Source organism: Macaca thibetana, chromosome 6, assembly GCF_024542745.1.
Source record: "Macaca thibetana thibetana isolate TM-01 chromosome 6, ASM2454274v1, whole genome shotgun sequence".
Taxonomy (NCBI): domain Eukaryota; kingdom Metazoa; phylum Chordata; class Mammalia; order Primates; family Cercopithecidae; genus Macaca; species Macaca thibetana.
The window spans coordinates 110,414,228-110,436,050 of record NC_065583.1 but is presented as its reverse complement, the minus strand read 5'-3'; the positions used below and the strand labels follow the sequence as shown (position 1 = coordinate 110,436,050).

Here is a 21,823-nt window from a genome sequence, read left to right as displayed (position 1 = left end):
TACATAACCTTGTTAATAAGCTAAAAACCAATGGATTATAAATTTCATTTATGTTTATTTTTAGAGTCTAAGGTCTTACTATGTTGCCCAGGTTAGTCTTGAATTCCTGCCTCAAGCGGTTCTCCACCTCAGCCTCCCCAGTTGCTGGGAGTACAGGCATAAGCCACCATACTCGCTTCTGATTATATACTTCAAAATAGTCAATTTTATTGTATGATAGGTATATCTCAACTAAAAAAAAGAACAGGGAGAGCTGTACTGAGATGATATAATCTCCAAATATATTAAGTGAAAAAAGAAAGGTACAGAATAGTGTGCACAATATACTATTATATTCTTTAAAAAATGTACACACATATATATACACTGTGCAGGCATAAAACCTCTAAAAAGACATGGGAAACCAGTAACATTATTTCCTAAAAGGAAGGAACCTGGGGTGCCTGGGGATAGGGTGGTCCGGAAGGGAGACCTAACTTTTCAGCGTGCTTTTTTGTACCTTTTGAACTTCGTATCGAGTACAACACTTAACTTTTTTTCTAATTTAAAGAAAGAGAAAAGGAATACTCTGTTGCTTTTTCTTTAGTTTTATTTGAAGAGATCATCTGCATTTTTTTCTGTAATAAACTTAAAAGATATCCACCCATTTTGTTAGATTTATTTATTCTTTAGCAATTTAAGTATCAAAATCACAGGTTTTGTCTCAATCCTTAATAATACTATATTCATTATATTTCAGATGTTTAGCTTTCTCATGGAGAAAAAGAAACACAGGCATAAACCTATACACTATCCACCTGCTGGTCCTGCAACATGATTTTAATCAAGTGTTACTGATACTTGAACAATTTCTATGATGTCAGCAGAGATATCAACAAGAGTGATTATAAAGTAGCTAGCCTTATAAGTCAAGAGTTATGATCTTTGATCCACTGCTCAATCCATTTCAAGATCTGATCTACATTATTTTCTAGCTCTTCTGGTTTATTACTGGGCAGCTGATGCACGATTTCTTCCTTGTAGGATGCTGTGGCTTCTTCATAAAGAACTTGAAAAATCTCACACTGAATATTGTCTGTTAGTTTCTTCTCATTATAACCCCTAGAAGGCAGGGAGGTTAACCAAACAAAAAGCAAAATAAATGGCATTAACTGGAGTTTTAGAAACATACCAGAAAACTGGACACTTTTCAATACGTGAAAAATTACAGAAATGGTCTCTTCACCTAGAGAGGAATGACTGGTACCTGTTTATATGACAGTTTCTTGACACTAGGGTTAAACTAAAGATCACGAGACCAGCATTTAGGTTTGAATTTTTCTGCCCACAATTTGTCAGCTACTCAATAAATTCCCAGTGAATTAGTAAATTAGGAAAACTCTCATAACCAAATATTCAATTCATATCAGCCAAAAAGTAGAAACAACCCAAATGTCCACAACCTGATAAATGTATTTAAAAATGATATATCCATACAATGGAATATTATTTGGCAATAAAAAGAAATGAAGTACTGGTATATGCTACAATACGAATGAACCTTGAAAACAAACTAATGGACAGGAGATAGGCATAAAAGTCCACATCCTGTATGATTTCATTTATATGAAATGTCTAGTATAGACAAATCCATAAAGATAGAAAGTAGATTATTGGTTGCCTAGGGCTGGGGAACTGAGGGTAAATGGGGAGTGACTACTACTGGGTATGGGGTTTCTTTTTGGGGTGACAAAAATTTTATTTTTTTTTGAGACAGAATCTCGCTCTGTCACCCAGGCTGGAGTGCACTGGAGTGATCTTGGCTCACTGCAACCTCCGCCTCCTGGGTTCAAGCAATTCTCCTGCTTCAGTCTCCTCAGTAGCTGGGATTACAGGAACGCGTCACCATGCCCAGCTAATTTTTGTATTCTTAGTAGAGACAGGGTTTCACCATGTTGGTCAGTCTGGTCTCCAGCTCCTGACCTCATAATCCGCCCAACTCAGCCTCCCAAAGTGCTGGAATTATAGGCGTGAGCCACCGTGCCTGGCCCCAAGAGTCTCTAAAATTGGTTGTGGTAATGACTGTACAACTTTTTGATATGCTAAAAAAAACACAAATGAGCAACTGATATATACACTTACTATGTACCCACAAAACTGGAAAAAAAACCTGAATTATGTACTTTAAATGGGTGAATGTAAATTACATTTCAATAAAGAGGATATTTTTGTTTTTAGGTTGCTTTTGAGACAGGGTCTTGCTTTGGCACCAGGCTGGAGTGCAGTGGTGCAATCACAGCTCACAGCAGCCTCAACCTCCCAGGCTCAAGCATTCCTCCCACATCAGCCTCCAAAGTAGCTGGGACCACAGGTGCATGCCACTACTCTTGGCTAAATTTTTTATTTTTATTTTTGTAGAGACCAGGATCTTGCTATGTTGCCCAGGCTGGTCTCAAACTCCTAGGCTCAAGCAATCACCTTGCCTCAGCCTCCCAAATTGCTGGGATTACAGGTGTGAGGTATGAGCCGTCCTGCCTCCCCCTCACCACCCAACCATGCCCAGCCTAAAGCTGTTACTTTTTTATAACCTTTTCAATAGTTAAAAATACTAACTAGCTCTCTCATAGTTTTTTCATACCTTAGTCATACTTGGTATGACTTGGCTATATATGTAAAACAGTAATCTTTAAATCAAAATTTTAAATTGCCTTGATTGAAAAAAAGCATATGTACCATATAGTCCCTATTACTTCTCTGCCCCAAAACTTTAAATGGCTTTTCACTGCCTAAAAAAAAGTTTTAGGTCTAGCCCCAATTTTACTTTTTCTATGTGTATATTTGGTGCCATACTAGTCCGTGCAAGGATTTACAAGTATCCCAAACAAGACTGGTTAGTCAGAGTTGACTATAATCAGTGAAAACCACGAATTCTGACCGCGACCTTAAGCAAAATTCTGGAGCTTTCCTTTCTGAGATTGCCCTCTAATTTCTCTAGGATCCCCATACTCCCACAGCTTTGATCAAAAGACACTGGGGAAAAAAGACTTTCCTGAAAGTTTCTCTTTACTGGTTCTTCCGCATTAAATCTGATGCTCTATTTGTGGGTTTAACTTGGGTATCTGTTAAAGACTGTGAGATGCTGGTTTATTTTGTTAGTTTTTCATAAGCTTTCCTATTCCTGATGCAGGGATAATTTGAGTGGGTAGTGTTCAGTCAGTAAGCAAATAATATGTTAGGGGCTTGACTGTTTTCCTAGCAAAGGTTTACATTAAAAAAAAAAAAAAAAAAAAAAAAAAAAGGCATGGCTAAATAGGGTCTCGCTCTGTCGCCCAGGCTGGAGTGCTGTAGCGCGATCTCAGCTCACTGCAAGCTCTGCGCCCCCTGCCGCCGCCCGCTGACTTCACACCATTCTCCTGCCTCAGCCTCCCGAGTAGCACCCACCACCATGCCCAGCTAATTTTGTTTTGTATTTTTAGTAGAGATGGGATTTCACCATGTTAGCCAGGATGGTCTTGAACTCCTGACCTCATGATCCGCCCACCTTGGCCTCCCAAAGTGTTGGGATTACAGGCCTGAGCCACCGCGCCTGGCCGGCTAAATTGGATTTCTACACAGTACATTTTACTCAATCAGACTGTCAGTTGAGATATCAATTTACTCAAAAAGTACTGCCCATATTTTAAAGCAGTCATATTTTCAAACAAAACCCTTTATTAGCTGGGTGCTATGACTCACACCTGTAACCCCAGCACTTTGGGAGGCCAAGGTGGGCAGATTGCTTGAGCCCAGGAGTTTGAGACCAGCGTGGGCAACATGGCGAGACTCCATCTCTACAAAAAATATAAAAATTAGCCAGGCATAGTGGCATGTGCCTGTGGTCTCAGTTAGTCAGGAGGCTGAGGCACGAGAATTGCTTGAACCAGGGAGGTGGAGGTTGCAGTGAGCCGAGATCACACCACTGCCCTCCAGCATGGGTGACAGAGCAAGACTCTGTCTCAAAACAACAATAAAAAAACCCAAAAACCAAAAACCCTTTATCATGGTACTACTGGCCAATTTCAGGAATCTGAATAAAAGTTAATATTATGCTTTAAGAATCTGATGTTTCTCCTTTCTTACCTTGTTTCAAGTCTTTCGTACAATACATTGGTATCTGTTCTCAGCACAAAAACTATATGAAACCAGCGTTCAGGGAAGAAATCACAACCATGGTAATCAACAATAACTCCACCTTCTCTCATTTGGTTATCTAACTCATCAACTACCTGCAAGAAAAGTTAAAAAAATAAAATGCTTCTTAAGAAAACTGAAGTCAACTTTCCTATGAAATTCAACAAATGCATACTTTATGAAAAAGTCATACTTACTCTGTCTTCATCTAAAATGGGACAATCATACTCTTCATCATAGCCATCATACAATTGCTCTAAAAGAGATTGAGAATTGCTTGTTGAAATAATATTTTCTAAGTAACTTTAAGTAATTTTCAATTAATTCTAGACTTTAGGAAAGGAAATGTATCATCAATTATTCTTTCAGATACAAGGGTGTGTACTAACAAAATAAATGTCATATAGACACCAAATACAAAGGAGTCATACTAACTGATAAATTGGAATTTTGTCTAGAGGGAAACTTGGATAGTAATATCTCTGAAACTGTTTTAAATATCAAAACTGAAACCAACTAAAAAGAGTGAATAGCCAACTTCAGAATTTGTGGGGTTATTAGAAGAGGACTACACTATTTTTGTTGAACTACAGATTGGTGGAAAGAGGAAATACCTGAACAGATACAAACACACTCACATACATTTAAAAGCAGATTAATGTATCAAAAGCAGTAACAGGCCAGGTGTGGTGGCTTCGTGCTTGTAATCCCAGCATTTTGGCAGTATGAGGTAGGAGGATCTCTTGAGCCCAGGAGTTCAAGACAGCCTGGGCAACATGTTGAGACCCTGTCTCTACAAAAAAAAAAAAAAAAAAAATTAGCCAGGCATGGTGGTGCACACCTGTAGTCCCAGTTACTTGGGAGGCTGAGGTGGGAGGATTGCTTAAGGCGGAGGTTACAATGAGCTGAGATCACACCACTATACTCCAGGCTGGGCGACAGAGTAGGACCCTGTCTCGAGAAAAAAAAAAAAAAAAGGAAGAAAAAAGCAGCAACAGATTCTTGATTTCAGAAATGAACCCTCTGTCACTGAGCTCACATCCTCAATGGGGACTGAGAAGGGTCAGGACCCAGATGCTTCTGAACAGTATCTTTACTTCTAGATTTCCAGCATCCCAAACTGCCATTCCTCATAAAAGTCAAATAGTCTTATTTCAGAAGACAAAACAAAAATAACGTTCAAAGTTACAAGGGAGGCAAATTTAAATTTAATAGAACTTTCCAATAAATCACAGCTGGCTTTCAAAATAAGTTTTCTTTCAGGAGGTAAGACACACCCCATCTTACCCTTAGCCCCGGCCCCTAGGAGGTATTAATCTAAGGCAGGCTTAGATCATCCACTCACCATCTCTGAAAGCATGTTACATAGCAGTCTTCCCACCTCTTTCCCCTTAATATTTTGGTACAGGTTGAAATGAGGTTAAAGTGAACATAAATTCTGAAGGGACACAGGAGTAGTCTGATGGTCACTGGGGGGCACAGAAGCAGTTGTAACTCCTTGTCTTGCCTGGAGGGTCTGTGGACTGATTCTGGGCACATAAACCACCTTTCTAGCACCCTAGTGTGGCCTCTGCCTCCTTGGGCTATTGCTCACCTACCAGAAACTCTATCAACCTAAACAATTAAACTGTCTTGGTGTGAAGAAAACTGGTTAACATTTTAGAAAACAATCTAAATCCTTACTTTATACTACAAACTCCAGATGGAGCTACAAAGGAATGATTCATTTGAGTTTGTTGTTGTTGTTTTTTTTTGAGACGGAGTCTTGCTGTGTTACCCAGGCTGGAGTGCAGTGGCCTGATCTTGGCTCACTGCAAGCTCCGCCTCCCGGGTTCACGCCATTCTCCTGCCTCAGCCTCCGAGTAGCTGGGATTACAGGCGTGCACCACCACGCCCGGCTAATTTTTTGTATTTTTAGTAGAGACGGGGTTTCACCGTGTTAGCCAGGATGGTCTCGATTTCCTGACCTCGTGATCCGCCCGCCTCGGACTCCCAAAGTGCTGGGATTACAGGCTTGAGCCACCCGCGCCCGGCCATTTGAGTTTGTTGAGTGGCAGAAGAAATAAAGACTGATCCAGTCATTTAAAATGTTGACTCTCTGTTCCTTGAGAAATAATAAAATTCTAAGAAAAGTAACAGAATGGTAGAAATAACAAAGGACTGAAATGTAGATAATATAAAAGACCTTAAAACCAAAATAACAATAAATTGTTCAATAAACAAGAAAATAATTCACACAAGATGAAAAAGTAGAAAAAAATCAGTAAACACACATGAAAAGATATTGAACTTTCCTAGCTATTAAAGAGATGCAAATTAAAATGAGTCTGTATTTATGCCTGTTATATGTTCAATTCATTCAGAAATTTACACTACCATTTAATTTCTAATGGATAAAATTAGAAAATAATAAAAAATGCCAAATAAGAAAATAGTTAAATCTTGATTTACCAACTTTATAAATTATGTAATTAATTTTGTAATAATTATGTAATTAAAATTAAATATGTATTATAGTATTATAGTTAATATAGTTTTAAAAACCATGTAGTATAGACTAGACAGCAACATAAATGCTCACATATACAAGTGTAAAACATAAAAAGCAGAATTCAAAGTTGTCTTTACTAGGGATAAAGATTAGAAGAAAAAAGATTTGGAGTATTTTTCCATATACTATTTTTACAATATTGTATTTTTTTAAACAGTACCACAAAATCTAAGAATACCTATAGCTGATTCTGTACTATGTGGTAATCTTGAATAGATAAACATGGAGGTTCCTTTATATTTTAAATCTTTGCCTTTTAAAAGATGGCTCTGGCCGGGCGCGGTGGCTCATGCCTGTAATTCCAGCACTTTGTGAGGCTGAGGCGGGTGGATCACCCAAGGTCAAGAGTTGAAACCAGCCTGGCCAACATGGTGAAACCCCGTCTCTACTAAAAATACAAAAGTTAGCCAGGCGTGGTGGCGGGCGCCTGTAATCCCAGCTATTTGGGAGGCTGAGGCAGAATTGCTTGAACCCGGGAGGCGGAGGTTGCAGTGAGCCGAAATCATGCCACTGCACTCCAGCCTGGGTGACAAAGCAAGACTCTGTCTCAGGAAAAAAAAAAAAAAAAAAAAGACTTGAACCAATATATTATGCTGTCTAAAATAGATGTGTTAACTTTCAGGATTAAAGTCTTTATTTTATTTATTTATTTATTTATTTAGACGGATTCTCGCTCTGCCGCCCAGGATAGAGTGCGGTGGCGCGATCTCCGCTCACTGCAAGCTCCGCCTCCCGGGTTCACGCCGTTCTCCTGCCTCAGCCTCCCTAGTAGCTGGGACTACAGGTGCCCGCAACCGCACCCGGCTATTTTTTTATATTTTTAGTAGAGACGGGGTTCCACCGTGTTAGCCAGGATGGTCTCAATCTCCTGACCTTGTGATCTGCCTGCCTCGGCCTCCCAAAGTCAAGTTTTTATTTGTATACGGACAGGGTCTCAGTCTGTGGCCCAGGCTGGAGTGCAGTGGCACAATCACAGCTCACTGCAGCCTCGACCTCCTGGGCTCAAGTGATCCTCCCATCTCAGCCTCCCGTGTAGTTGGGACTACAGGCGTGTGCCGCCACACTTGGCTAATTGTTCCGTTCTTTGTAGAGGTGAATTTTTATATTTTTTATAGAGACGAGGTCTCCTTATGTTGCCCAAGCTGGTCTTGAACTCCTGGGCTCAAGTAATCCTTCTGCCTCGGCCTCCCAAAGTGCTGAGATTACAGGTGTGAGCCACCATGCCCAGACAGGATTAAAGTCTTTATACTAATGCTGAAGTGCAGAATTTCTTAAATCATGTTAATATATTATTCATTCATTCATTCATTTTTGAGACAGTCTTGCTCTGTCGCCCAGGCTGGAGTGTAGTGGTGCAATCTTGGCTCACTGCAACCTCTGCCTCCTGGGCTCAAGTGATTCTCCTGCCTCAGCCTCAGCCTCCCAAGTAGCTGGAATTACAGGTGCGTGCCATCATGCTTGGCTAATTTTTTTTTTTTTTTTTTTTTTTTGAGACCGAGTCTTGCTCTGTCGCCCAGGCTGGAGTGCAGTGGTGCCATCTGGGCTCACTGCAAGCTTCGCCTCCCGGGTTCACGCCATTCTCCTGCCTCAGTCTCCTTAGTAGTTGGGACTACAGGTGCCCACCACCATGCCTGGCTAATTATTTGTATTTTTAGTAGAGACGGGGTTTCACCGTGTCAGCCAGGATGGTCTCGATCTCCTGACCTTGTGATCCGCCTGCCTCAGTCTCCCAAAGTGCTGGGATTACAGGCGAGAGCCACCACGTCCAGCCAATTTTTAAAATAGAGATGGAGTTTCACCATTGTGACCAGGCTGGGTTCAAACTCCTGACCTCAAATGATCCGCCCGCCTCAGCCTCCCAAAGTGTTGGGATTACAGGCGTGAGCTACTGCACCCAGCCATGTTAATGTATTTTAATAAAACAGTGTAATCTAAACTTTTACTTTTTTATTTTTGAGACAGGGTTTCACTTTGTCACCCAAGCTGGAGTGCAGTGGCACGATTTCAGCTCACTGCAGCCTCAGCCTCCTGGGTTCAGGTGATCCTCCTGTCTCAGTTCCCCCCAGTATTTGGGACTACAGGTGTGTCCCACCATGTCTGGCTAATTTTTGTACTTTTTGTAGAGAAACGGCCTCACCATGTTGCTCAGGCTGAATCGAACTCCTAAGTTCAAGCAATCTGCCCGCCTTGGCCTTCTAAAGTGCTGGGACTGCAGGCATGAGCCACCGTGCCTGGCTGTAATCCAAACTTTTAAACACTCATTCCAAAAAACATTTATCAAACACCATATACCAGTGACCTAAGGGATAATGAGCACATAATTTATAAAGTGAGCAAGTAGACAAATAATCCTTCCCTCAAAGAGTTTAAAATAAAATGGGAGAGGACAGACAAGGCACCTGGAAATATAATATTTTAATGTTACGGTTCATGGTGATATGGGAGCAATAAGGATGGGCACCTAACATAAACTTGGGATATTAAGGGAGGCTTCCTGGAGGAAGCGACCTCTAAGCATAGACTTGCAGTAGATACATAAAAAAAAAAAAAACACTAGGGAAGACTCTTCTAAATAGAGAAAACAAGATATTCAAAGGTAGAGACTAGGAAGGAGCAGGCCCTTTCAAGTGAGGGAAAGTCAGAACAATGAGAAAATAAGTGGTAAGGGGTCAGGTAAGCTGAGGCCAGATCAAAAAGGGCCTTGAAGGCTGCATGAAGGAGTTTAGACTTTATCCCAAGGCCAAGGAAAATCATTAAAGGATTTTCAGCATTAAATGACATGATGAATTCCAAATTCAAAAAAATCATTTTTTTTTTTTTTTTTAATGCAGAATGAGTTGGAAGGAACCAAATCCAGAAGCAGGGACTTCTTATCAAGTCTACCACAGATTTTTAGGTAAGTGATGATTGTAGCCTGTACCAGAGAAATGAACGGATCCTAAACTTCATTTCAAATTTCAAAAAAAGAATAAATTTTATGCTACTTTAGAAAGTTTCAATTGGAAGCCAAATTTATACTTGCCTATACATAGGATCTGAAGCAAAGATCAAAAAGGTTGATTTGCTTAAATGACTGAGAAATTAGAAAATTAAATCAATTTTCTAAAGAAAGTTTTGCGGTTAAAATTCTAGGTACAGATATATTACTTTCTAAAAAAAATCAACTGTGGGACCAGAGTTAAAAAGCTTAGCATGGCGGTTTGCGCTTATAATCCCAGCACTTTCAGAGGTCAAGGTGGGAGGATCGCTTGAGCCTAGGAATTCGAGATCACCCTGGATAACACAGCAACACCTGACCTCTACCAAAAGAAAAAAAAATTAGCCCAGCATGGTGGTGCCAGCCTATAGTCTCAGCTACTCTGGAGGTTGAGGTGGGAGGACTGCTTGAGGTTGGAGTGGGCCACGATTGCACCACTGTATTCCAGTTAGGGTGACATTGATTCCCTGTCTCAAAAAAAACCTTTTTTTAAATTTATTTTTATTTTTTTTATTTTGAGACAGAGTTTCACTCGTCACCCAGGCTGGAGTGCAATGGCATGATCCTGGTTCACTGCAACCTCCATCTCCTGGGTTCAAGCGATTCTCCCGCCTCAGCCTCCCAAGTAGCTGGGATTACAGGCGCTCGCCACCAAGCCTGGCTAATTTTTGTATGTTTAGTGATGGGGTTTCACCATGTTGGCCAGGCTGGTTTTGAACTCCTGACCTCAGGTGATTCGCCTGCCTCAGCCTCCCAAAGTGCTGGGTTTACAGGCGTGAGCCACTGCACCAGGCCCCACCAAAAATTTTTTTAAAGCTCATTCTTACCTTAAAAAACCTTCCCAGCTGCTGCTGTTTGTCAAACTGTAAAATCATGACATTATGTTTAACTGCCATCCTAGAACTTATATGCACTCAAGTGAAAGCTGTTCTTTAATCATATTGGGATGCTAGTTATTTTGATACTGCTGCCAATACTTAAAATTTTTATTTTCGTATTTCTTCTTTTTGAAACATATTCACCACATTTACCTCAACTCAACAAGAAGCTGGTAACGCTAAAGCAATTAGAACAAGACATTAACTGGTTTAAAGTGATTGGGTGCCTTTAAAATACCTGTTTTTGGCTGGGCGCGGTGGCTCACGCCTGTAATCCCAGCACTTTGGGAGGCCGAGGCAGGCGGATCACGAGGTCAGGAGATCGAGACCATCCTGGCTAACACGGTGAAACCCCGTCTCTACTAAAAATACAAAAAATAGCCGGGTGTGGTGGCGGGCGCCTGTAGTCCCAGCTACTCAGGAGGCTGAGGCAGGAGAATGGCATGAACCCAGGAGGCGGAGCTTGCAGTGAGCTGAGATCTCGCCACTGCACTCCAGCCTGGGCGACAGAGCGAGACTCCGTCTCAAAAATAAAATAAAATACCTGTTTTTTTATGCAAAAAGAAAAGGGCAATTAATTCTGCATAGTGAAGTTAGAAAGCTAAAGATATGACATTGGAGTTGGGCCGCTAAGGAGTTGCAAGGAAGATAAGGAAACCTACAGATAAAGAGAACAGCATGCATAAATACTCGAGGTGGAAAATTCCTAGTGTTTGAGAACAACAGGGTATAATGGCTACACTGAAGGGGACACAGGGGAATGGCTGCAGGTAAACTGTGGCCATTTTATAAAGAGTCTGCTATATTTCCTTAAGGAGGATGGACTATGTGAGTAAAAAATTCAAATCATGTCATTCTCCTTCCCTGCTTTTAAGAAAATGATAGTGTAGAAGAGGGAGGAAAGAGTTACTGAAGAGGTCAAATAAGAGATTCTAGGTAGGATTCTAGGCATAGCACCAGTGGTCTTGATGAAATAGGGGTACTGCAGGGATGTGTTGGAGAAACCATCAAGATTCAAAGGCCAAGTGGATCTTTGTGAGAGAGTGAATGTGTATTTATATGCTTGGGATGTAGAAATCAGAGTGGGCAAGTACAGTCAAGGATGACGTCAGAGCATGTGCTTTAAACATATTACTTTAGAGGTGTAAACATCTGGGAACTATCCACATGGTTATGTCTAATAGGTGTCTAGAAATTGGGCTGTTTTAATTGTAAATTTAAGTCATCAGCACAAGGGGAGTGAATAGTCCTGAATGAGTGAGATTACTAGTGGGAGGGGCAGAATCACAATATGACTGCAATGAAATCACGGGGGAAATGAGTGGAAGGGGAAGGATCAGAGGCAAAGATGGGGAGAGAGCAGTGTCAGAGAGGCCAATAGAGGAGTTAGTTTCCAAGGCTTCCAGCGGGAGTTGATAAGGGGAGAGAAAAATGGGATTCAGAAAAGGATAGAACAGGGATCAGCATCTTTTTTTTTTTTCCTGTAAAGGGCCAGATCATAAATACCTCACACTTTGCAAGCTAGTCTTTAGCTCAGAAGTCATACAAAAACAACAGTAGCTTGCCAACCCCTAGGTTAAAGATATATCAAGATCCTAAGTGTTCAAAGCCAAGCTATGCTTTACAGTTTCTACTGGAAATGGATCCAATGTCAATATATTACTTTGTCTAGACCTATGGGTATCCTGCAGTTAGGAAGAGGCTGAAGACTGAAAAACTGCTGCCAGGAAAATTAAGGATGCTAGTAAGAGTATAAAAAATGATTGCATATAGGAAAGGATGTCAAATGAGGAGGAGTCTTGAGACTAGGAGAATAGGGATAAGAGAAGCATTCTTATAGTCATACCACAGTAAGACTCATGGTTTTTGTTTTTGTTTTTGAGATGGAGTCTTGCTCTGTCATCCAGGCTGGAGTGCAGTGGTGTGATCTCAGCTCACTGCAAGCTCTGTCTCCCAAGTAGCTGGGACTACAGGCGCCCGCCACCACACCCAGCTAATTTTTTGTGTTTTTAGTAGAGACAGGGTTTCACCATGTTAGCCAGGATGGTCTCAACCTCCTGACCTCGTGATCTGCCCACCTCGGCCTCTCAAAGTGCTGGGATTATAGGCTTGAGCCACCGCGCCCGGCCCACAGTAAGACTCCTAATAGTTTTTCTTTTTTTTTTTTTTTTTTTGAGACGGAATCTCTCTGTCACCCAGGCTGGAGTACAGTGATGTGATCTCGGCTCACTGCAACCTCTGCCTCCCAGATTCAAGTGATTCTCCTGCCTCAGCCTCCCGAGTAGCTGGGATTACAGGCGCCCTCAGCAACGCTGAGCTGATTTTTTTTTTTTTTTTGAGACGGAGTCTCGCTCCGTCTTGCTTAGGCTGGAGTGCAGTGGTGTGATCTCAGGTCACTGCAGCCTCTGCCTCATAGGTTCAAGTGATTCTCTTGTCTCAGCCTCCCAAGTACCTGGGATTACAGGGGCCCACCACCATACGTGGCTAATTTTTTGTATTTTTAGTTGAGATGGGGTTTTACCATGTTGGACAGGCTGGTCTTGAACTCCTGACCTTTAGGTGATCCACCCGCCTCGGCCTCCCAAAGTGCTGGGATTACAGGCATGAGCCACCGTGCTAGGCCAAAGTGCTGGAATTTACAGGCATGAGCCACCATGCCCGGCCAGTTTTCTTAAACTTACTTCCCCACCTAATTTTTTTTTTTTGCCTTGGTTTTGGGAGTAAAGATGACCTCTCTCAATTACTACTGCAATTCCACATGATCACTAGGATACTAAACTTTCAGAAATGTTTAAAACTAGGGTTTTCTTAAAGCCTTGTTTCTTTCTTTCTGACTTTAGTGAGCATCAGAATAAGCCTCATTTCTTTACAGCAAGGTTTCTCAACCTTGTTACTAATGACATTTTGAATCTGGTAATTGTTATTAGGGGAGACAGGGAACTGTCCTGTGAACTATAGGATCTTTAGTAGAATCCTTGGTCACTGATCACTAGATGCTAGTAGTAAACCTGGCCATCACCTCCCCCTCCATGTGACAACCCAAAATGTCTTCACACACTGCTATACCCACAAAGCGCAAAAATTACCTAGTTGAGAATCACTGCATTATAGATGATTGCCTGGTTTCCCTTAAAATATATCACCACTTGAAACAAAAATGAGGTTGGCTGCCTCAGAATATTTCCAGATATATTCAAACAAGATTTGGGTTAAAAAATCTGGGATGTCAAACTTTACAAAGTACCTCATCAGGCCAGGCGCGATGGCTAACGTGGGTAATCCCAGCACTTTTGGGAGGCGACAGTGGGAGGATCACTTGAGCCTGGGAATTAGAGACCAGTCTGGGCAACACAGTGAGGCCTTGTGTCTGTAGTCCCAGCTACTGGGGAAGCTGAAGTGGGAGGATCACTTGAGCCCCAGAGGCTGAGGTTGCAGTGAAGGGAAATTGTGCCATTGCACTCCAGCCTGGGCCACAGAGCAAGACCCTGTCTCAAACAAACAAACAAAAAAACCCCACAAAGTACCTCCATCAAACTCCATGTCAAGTCAGACCAGAAATCTTTTATCTGGCATTATAGGCGGGAAAAAAACCCCACACTTTTCCTTTAAGACTTAGATCCCATTTCATGAAATAATCTCCCTAATAACAAAGAGAACGGTTGGGACTATACACAACTGACTAAAATGGTGTTGAGTACTCGAGGTACAGAGGCTCTTGTCTGTAATCTCAGCACTTTGGGAGGCTAAGGCAGAAGGACAACTTGAGCCAAGGAATAAACCAGCCTGGGGAACAACGCCAGATCCTGTCTCTGCAAATAAAATTTTATTTTTATTTTTATTTTTTTTTTTGAGACGGGGTCTCGCTCTGTCACCCAGGCTGGAGTGCAGTGGCCGGATCTCAGCTCACTGCAAGCTCCACCTCCCGGGTTTACGCCATTCTCCTGCCTCAGCCTCCCGAGTAGCTGGGACTACAGGCGCCTGCCACCTCACCTGGCTAGTTTTTTGTATTTTTTAGTAGAGACGGGGTTTCACCGGGTTCGCCAGGATGGTCTCGATCTCCTGACCTTGTGATCCGCCCGTCTCGGCCTCCCAAAGTGCTGGGATTACAGGCGTGAGCCACCGCGCCCGGCCTTCTGCAAATAAAATTTTAAATTAGCCAGGAAAGATGGTGTGTGCCTGTAGTCCCAGCTACAAGGGAGGCTGAGGCAGGATGATCACTTGAGCCCAGGAGTTCAAGGATGCAATGAGCTATGATCAGGCCACCACACTCCAGCCTGGGCAACAGAGCAAGACTCTGTCTTAACCAAATGAAATGGTGTGAGTACTGGTAGGAGAGGACCTAAAGAAGAGGAAGACAAGTGCCTTATACTGGATTTTCCTTGGTCTAGTGTAACCATTGCTCTCAATGCTATTAATGCTCTAATTAGCTTAGAAGTGTTAAATTAAGTGAAAGTAACATTAGAATGCATGAATGAAATTGACTATTATGTGACTCAGAAATCACTTGTCAAAATGGTGGTGTTCAACAATGAGGAACAAAACCAGATTTCATAGATATAAAACGTAAAGGCTGGGCTGGGCACAGTGGCTCATACCTGTAATCCCAGCACTTTGGGAGGCCAAGGCGGGTGGATCACGAGGTCAGGAGATTGAGACCATCCTGACTAACGCGGTGAAATCCCATCTCTACTAAAAATACAACTTAGCTGGGCGTGGTAGTAGGCACCTGTAGTCCCAGCTACTAGGGAGGCTGAGGCGGGAGAATGGTATGAACCCGGGAGGTGGAGCTTGCAGTGAGCTGAGATTGCACCACTGCACTCCAGCCTGGGCAACAGAGTGAGACTCTGTCTCAAAAAAAAGAAAGAAAGGAAGGCCAGGTGCGGTAGCTCACACCTGTAATCCTAGTACTTTGGGAGGCCGAGGTGGGCAGATCACTTGAGGCCTGGAGTTCAAGACCAGCCTGGACAACATGGCAAACGCCCATCTCTACTAAAAATATAAAAATGAGCCAGGTGTGGTGGTGCATACCTGTAATTCCAGCTACTGGAATTACTGGGAAGCTGAGGTGTGAAGATCGCTGGAACCTGGGACATGGAGGTTGCAGTGAGCTGAGATTGTGCCACTGTACTCCAGCCTGGGCAACAGAATGAGATTCTGTTTCAGGAAATAAAATGAAATGGAAAATGAGTATTTGTATGATAGCAAATAAAGATCTAGGTTTCAGAAACTATAACCTTGATAAATTGATGTTCTTTTGGACAAAAAAATTTTAAAAATTAAAAAAATATAAACTATAACCTAATCATCAGCCCTGGATCAAAAATGAACATGATACTGGCTTATAGTATCAGGAATATGAAAAACAAAGATGCTCAAAATTAACCTGCAAAAAGAGACACTGATAAATTTTTTTTTAAAAAGTGGAGACATACTGGGAGACACTAAGGGTCCTTAATATAACCAAAGGGACAGAAAAATGGGACCTAGGAAGTTGGACACTTGAGGAAGATAATCAAAGCAGGTTAAGAATTCACTATGAATAAAAATCCTGACCAACTAGTCTCTCCAAAGAGGAGTCATGGTTATACTTCAGCAACTGAGAGAACAGATCACAAGAGTGACGTACACCAGAGATCATACTGTGATCTATATATCTGAAGACACTTGAGGTGACATTCTAGTGGTCAACAATAGACTACAGTACTGCAAGTTGCTGCAACTGTCAACTGTTACTCCCCTTGGTGACAACAGGGAGAAAATTGCTTTTAAAAACATAACTGCCAAAGCACCAACAATCAAAGTAATGAATGACAACTTTATTTTTCTTACACTTTTAAGGCTGATGAAAAACCTTCATTTCAATTGAAAAGTATGGTAACTGTATTTACTCATTAATTATTATTAAAGTTTTCTAAAACACAACTTGAAAACATCCAGCATGCATGTTTAATATCAGTACAATGAATTCAAGACCAAGTATACATGTTACATGCAGCAAAGCTAGATTACAAATTATCATAGTCATCGTCATCATCATCGTCATCATCATCATCTTCACGTTTTCTTTTCAATGCATTTGATGATTCATTGGCAGCATTTTGTGATGACACCATATTAGTGGTAATAAGAATGTTTTTGGACCCAATTAATGATGGATTAATCAGAACATTCTGAACTGCTGAGGTTGCAGGAATTGAAGCTTTTACAGCTGGAGACTGCGAAGTAGGCATCTGTACTGTAAACCTTTGACCTGTGAGGGACATGGGAGTCCCTACTTTAGTTGAAACAGACATGGTCTGTGGGGTTGGTGTGCCTAGTGTGGGAGTACTTGGTCTGCTAGTAACTGAACCAACACTTAACCGCGGGACTGTTATTCTTCCCGCAGAAGTTGATGCCTTTTTCTGTAAAGATTTCAGCCTATAGTTTGGAGCTGTTAAGCAGTATCTATCAGGTGGCAACCTAGGACCTGAATATGGCTTGATCAGTGGCAAAGGGGTTTGATTTCTTTGCCTTGCGATATCTAATAAAAAATCTCTTGGGGGAGGAGAGGTAAAAGACTGGTCAGCGCGGCACTGGATTGCCAATCGCACATCATCTGCATCAACGGTAGCTTTCTTAGCATGGCTTGAATAAATTTTTGCATCATCTAGAATTGTGGTCACATATCGGAAGGCAAACTCCAACATCTGATTTATAACTCTTGGCTCATATTCTGTAATCCCCATATCCTTCAGGATTTGTGCCATCATCTGTGCATCTTTCGGCATGCTCTTGGGAGAAGCCATCTTGCCAGACTCCATGATATCCGATGATCAGACTTTAGATCATTTGAAAAAAATATGTACATTAGATCAATCTGAAATAGTTACTTTAGTAGCAACTGTCAGGAACTTAAAAAATTTTTTAATCTATGTTAAACTGTAAAAAAATTTTTTAAATTTAAACCATATGTTTTCTTAATTTTAATGAGGCATACTTAAAATCCCTTTAATTTATTGAGTTCCTACCATGTACAAATCATTGTCAACTATAAAAAGATGAAGACACAAATAAGGGAGTGACAAAAGATTAGGGGAAAACAGGGTAAAATAAATAAAAACATCTATCATCTTAGAATATATGCAGTTGCATGCAAACCTCACACTAAGATACCATAGCATAGTCATGTCCTACACCTGAGCTCAAAACAATCTCTTTCCAGTGAGACCAATACACTCACTGTGCTCATATATATGTTCAGCAGTCCAAACCTTTGTTTGCTCAACTTGAAAACATTCTCCTTATTCACATTCTACCTCTCCGAAATCCAGTCTCTTCATAGGAGCCTTCCCAACTATTCACAAGAATTGCTAGCCATTTTCAAGGAGGAAGGGAAAATGCTCAAAATAACCAAGACATAGCATTAGACACTTAATATTTCTGTGGATTCCCTAAAAGAGTATATATTCTTTTTTTTTTTTTTTTTTTTTTTGAGACGGAGTCTCGCTCTGTCGCCCAGGCTGGAGTGCAGTGGCGCCATCTCGGCTCACTGCAAGCTCCGCCTCCCGGGTTTACGCCATTCTCCTGCCTCAGCCTCCCGAGTAGCTGGGACTACAGGCGCCCGCCACCTCGCCCGGCTAATTTTTTTGTGTTTTTAGTAGAGACGGGGTTTCATTGTGTTAGCCAGGATGGTCTCGATCTCCTGACCTCGTGATCCGCCCGTCTCGGCCTCCCAAAGTGCTGGGATTACAGGCAAGAGTATATATTCTTTAATGGCAATCTGTTTTTTGTACCTTCTGACAATACCCAGCACTAACACTCCACTATCAGACTTAAAACAAAACAAAACAAAACAAATCTAACACCAAAGTGTCCCTTACCTTCTCGAGCTAAATCACCAACATTAATGTATTTCAGTCCCGATTTTGACGCAAGTTCTTTGCCTAGTGTAGTTTTTCCAACCCCTGGTGTACCTGTAAGACAAGCCACAGAAAAATACTGTTTGTGAAATACTACTTATCACACTGCAGCCCACCTTGTGCCCTTCCTTTTTTTATTTCTGAGGCAGAGTCTCACCTGGCCTCTGCCCTTAAAGATCTTGAAGACTGAAATGAAAAATTTCCTAATTAGCAATAACATGTAAAAAAAATTTTTTTTTTGAGACGGAATTTCGCTCTTGTCACCCAGGCTGGAGTGCAGTGGTGCGATCTTGGCTCACTGCAATCTCCACCTCCCAGGATCAAGCGAGTCTCCTGCCTCAGTCTCCTGAGTAGCTGGAATTACAGGTGCCCACCACCATGCCCAGCTAATTTTTGTATTTTTAGTAGAGACAGGGTTTCACCATATTGGCCAGGCTGGTCTCAAACTCCTAACCTCATGTCATCTGCCCGCCTAGGCCTCCTAAAGTGCTGGGATTACAGGCGTGAGCCACCATGCCTGGCCATATGTAAATCAGCATGTACTACGATCTAATAAAAATTTTCCAAAGCTAATTGAATGTCAGAATATTACCCAGTGTATTGATTCTCCAGGGGTGGGGCTCAGCAAATTCTGACGCCAATTCAAACTGCCTGCTGCTACCATGGAACTACTCAGAATAAAATTAGCCACCTCGTGCTGGGCGCAGTGGCTCATGCCTGTAATCACTGCACTTTGGGAGGCCGAGGCGGGAAGATCATGAGGTCAGGAGATCGAGACCATCCTGGCCGACATAGTGAAACTCCATCTCTATGAAAATACAAAAATTAGCCAGGCGTGGTGGCACATGCCAGTAATCCCAGCTACTCAGGAGGCTGAGGCAGGAGAATCCCTTGAACCGGGTGGTTGGAGGATGCAGTGAGCCGAGGACGCGCCACAGCACTCCAGCGTGGTGACAGAGACTCCGTCTCCAAAAAAAAAAAAAAAAAAAAATTAGCCACCTCGAATCAATTACAATAATTTATTTACCTTTTTCTTCTTTTTATTTTATTTTTTTTTTTGAGACGGAGTCTGGCTCTGTCGCCCAGGCTGGAGTGCGGTGGCCGGATCTCAGCTCACTGCAAGCTCCGCCTCCCGGGTTTACGCCATTCTCCTGCCTCAGCCTCCCGAGTAGCTGGGACTACAGGCGCCGCCACCTCGCCCGGCTAGTTTTTTGTATTTTTTAGTAGAGACGGGGTTTCACCGTGTTAGCCAGGATGGCCTCGATCTCCTGACCTCGTGATCCGCCCGCCTCGGCCTCCCAAAGTGCTGGGATTACAGGCTTGAGCCACCGCGCCCGGCAACCTTTTTCTTCTTTTAAAGTCAAGATATCTCTTTGTTACCCAGGCCGGAGTGCAGTGGAACTTGGCTCACTGGAGCCTCCACCTCCTGGGCTCAAATCCTATCTCAGCCTGTCCAGTAGCTAGGACCACAGGTATGCACCAACATGCCCTGGTTAATTTTTGTAGAGACGGGATTTGGCTATATTGCCTAAGCTAAGCTCAAACCCCTGAGCTCAAGCCATCCCCCCACCTCCACTTCCCAAAGTGCTGGGATTTACGGGCATGAGCTTTAATTTACAGGCTCGTTTGCTTGGCCTATTTGCTTTAATTTAAAAAGATTTAAAAACTGTTCATGGCCAGGTGTGGTGGCTCACGCGTGTAATCCCAACAATTTGGGAGGACAAGGTGGGAGGATCACTTAAGCTCAGGAGTTCGACACCAGCCTGGCCAACATGAGACTGTCTCAAACAAAAACAAAAACAAAAACTGTTCATGTTAAAATTTAAGCAGTCTGAAAGACACCGTATTACCTCTACTGACCCCTTGCACCCTTCCCTAGAGATAACCACTGTAAACCAGTTTCCTATACAGGTATATATTCCCAAAAAAACCCTATTTATGTTTGCATATAAATGTACATGTATGTATGTACATACTCTTTGTAATAAATACAATATATATTCCCTTGTACATAAATGACAATACTATATACATTGTTCTTTACCTTCCTCTTATGATACCTATTATAATTACATTTCAAGATCATCAAATTCATAATTTTCAGCTATTCAGGTTTAACATCCCTGAAATTAAACTTGAGCATAAAGATAACAGGGATAATCCAGTTCCCTTATCTAGGAGAATAACAGCCACCCCAAGTCCACTATAATACACCAAGTCTGAAGTCTGGACTCAACATGTTTTCAATAAAATGCTCACTTTTATTGTCAAAACATTTTCAATAAAATGTTTTGACAATGACTTAATAACCAGGGCACTATGTTTGATCCATACAAAAAGATGTAAAATCTTCTGCTTAAGGAATCTAAAATGCTAAACATTATTTGTGGGGTGGTTAATCTGCATCTCTCAGAAACAGACATGTCTTGTGCGCTGCCAACAATCTTACGTTTGGGTGAATGATGTAACTGTACTGTTTCCACAGAGTCTTAATTTTTCTGTACGCTACAATAAAATCTACATGCATTAGATTTTTCCACGAATGGCCTACAATTTAATAAACACTTTCAGGACTGAACGGCTAGCAAAAATATTCGTTGAAGTCGTTTTGCAGCATTTTAGTTCCCTTTACTGATAACACGCACCCTGAGTATGGCTTCAAAGACCCACTCCTACGCGAGAAACGACCCGAAATGCTCACTAGATGCCTTCTTTTTAAGGGGCGGGGGGAGCCTCTGATGTAACTCAACAAAAGCATACAGTAATTTCGTCACGCCACAAACATCTGAACTCATTTACCGAAATCTAATCTGAGGCGTTTATCAGAAGCAAAGGAAAAAATAAAATACGGCCCACGGAGGCCTAAGGAGTGAGGAATCCACCATTAATGGCACTACTGGGAAGCAGATATGGCCTTATTTCCCTGAAAATTTCAAAGCCTACCCTGCCAAAGAATTAACAATCCATTTTACAAACGAAATACCAGATTCCGAAAGACTAAGCAGGTTGCTAAGCAGAAGAGCTGGATCTGCCGACCTCTCTTCACCTCCCCCGGGAGCCTCGGGCCAACGGAAATAACGTTCCGCGTCCCCTCCCCCGCCTGCCGCAACGCCCGTGAGGGTCGGCTCCCGGGACGCTGACAACCGCCTCGTGGCCCTCTGCAGGCCTCCGAAGACGGCACTGAGAAACTCCTACCTGGGCGCCCGATGCCCAGAACACTCCGCGCCCCTCACCTGCCCCCGCCCATCCCCTCCCGGCCGCGCGCCCTGACCGGTGAGCAGGATGTTCGGAAGCAACATGGTCCCCGCGGCGACGGCTCCGGGCGCCTAGCTCACGTGCCCTTTGCTCTACGGGGAGGAGCCGGAAGGGG

The 21,823-nt window shown here is 42.4% G+C and overlaps 2 protein-coding genes across 2 annotated transcripts; both read right to left on the bottom strand.

Moving 5' to 3' along the window:
* Positions 1-571: 571 nt before the first annotated feature.
* AK6 (adenylate kinase 6) lies at positions 572-21,776 on the bottom strand. The gene is made up of 5 exons (XM_050793595.1): positions 21,725-21,776; positions 18,415-18,507; positions 4,347-4,405; positions 4,099-4,244; positions 572-1,101 (listed from the first exon to the last, which is right to left on the bottom strand). Exons 1-5 carry the CDS (start codon positions 21,750-21,752, stop codon positions 909-911), a joined length of 519 nt encoding a protein of 172 aa, XP_050649552.1. The 5' UTR covers positions 21,753-21,776; the 3' UTR covers positions 572-908.
* Positions 16,358-21,699, bottom strand: TAF9 (TATA-box binding protein associated factor 9). Its single transcript, XM_050793592.1, has 3 exons — positions 21,687-21,699; positions 18,415-18,507; positions 16,358-17,372 (listed from the first exon to the last, which is right to left on the bottom strand). Exon 3 carries the CDS (start codon positions 17,353-17,355, stop codon positions 16,561-16,563), a length of 795 nt encoding a protein of 264 aa, XP_050649549.1. The 5' UTR covers positions 17,356-17,372; positions 18,415-18,507; positions 21,687-21,699; the 3' UTR covers positions 16,358-16,560.
* Positions 21,777-21,823: the final 47 nt, after the last annotated feature.

Excerpts from the sequence above, each read along its gene's own strand:
- TAF9 (XM_050793592.1), bottom strand. The coding sequence starts at position 17,355 with ATGGAGTCTGGCAAGATGGCTTCTCCCAAGAGCATGCCGAAAGATGCA.
- AK6 (XM_050793595.1), bottom strand. The coding sequence starts at position 21,752 with ATGTTGCTTCCGAACATCCTGCTCACCG. Across the intron at positions 4,406-18,414 it reads TGGTGATTTAGCTCGAGAAG|AGCAATTGTATGATGGCTAT; the intron begins GTAAGGGACACT and ends AATCTCTTTTAG. Across the intron at positions 4,245-4,346 it reads CCATTTTAGATGAAGACAGA|GTAGTTGATGAGTTAGATAA; the intron begins GTAAGTATGACT and ends CTTTTCTTGCAG.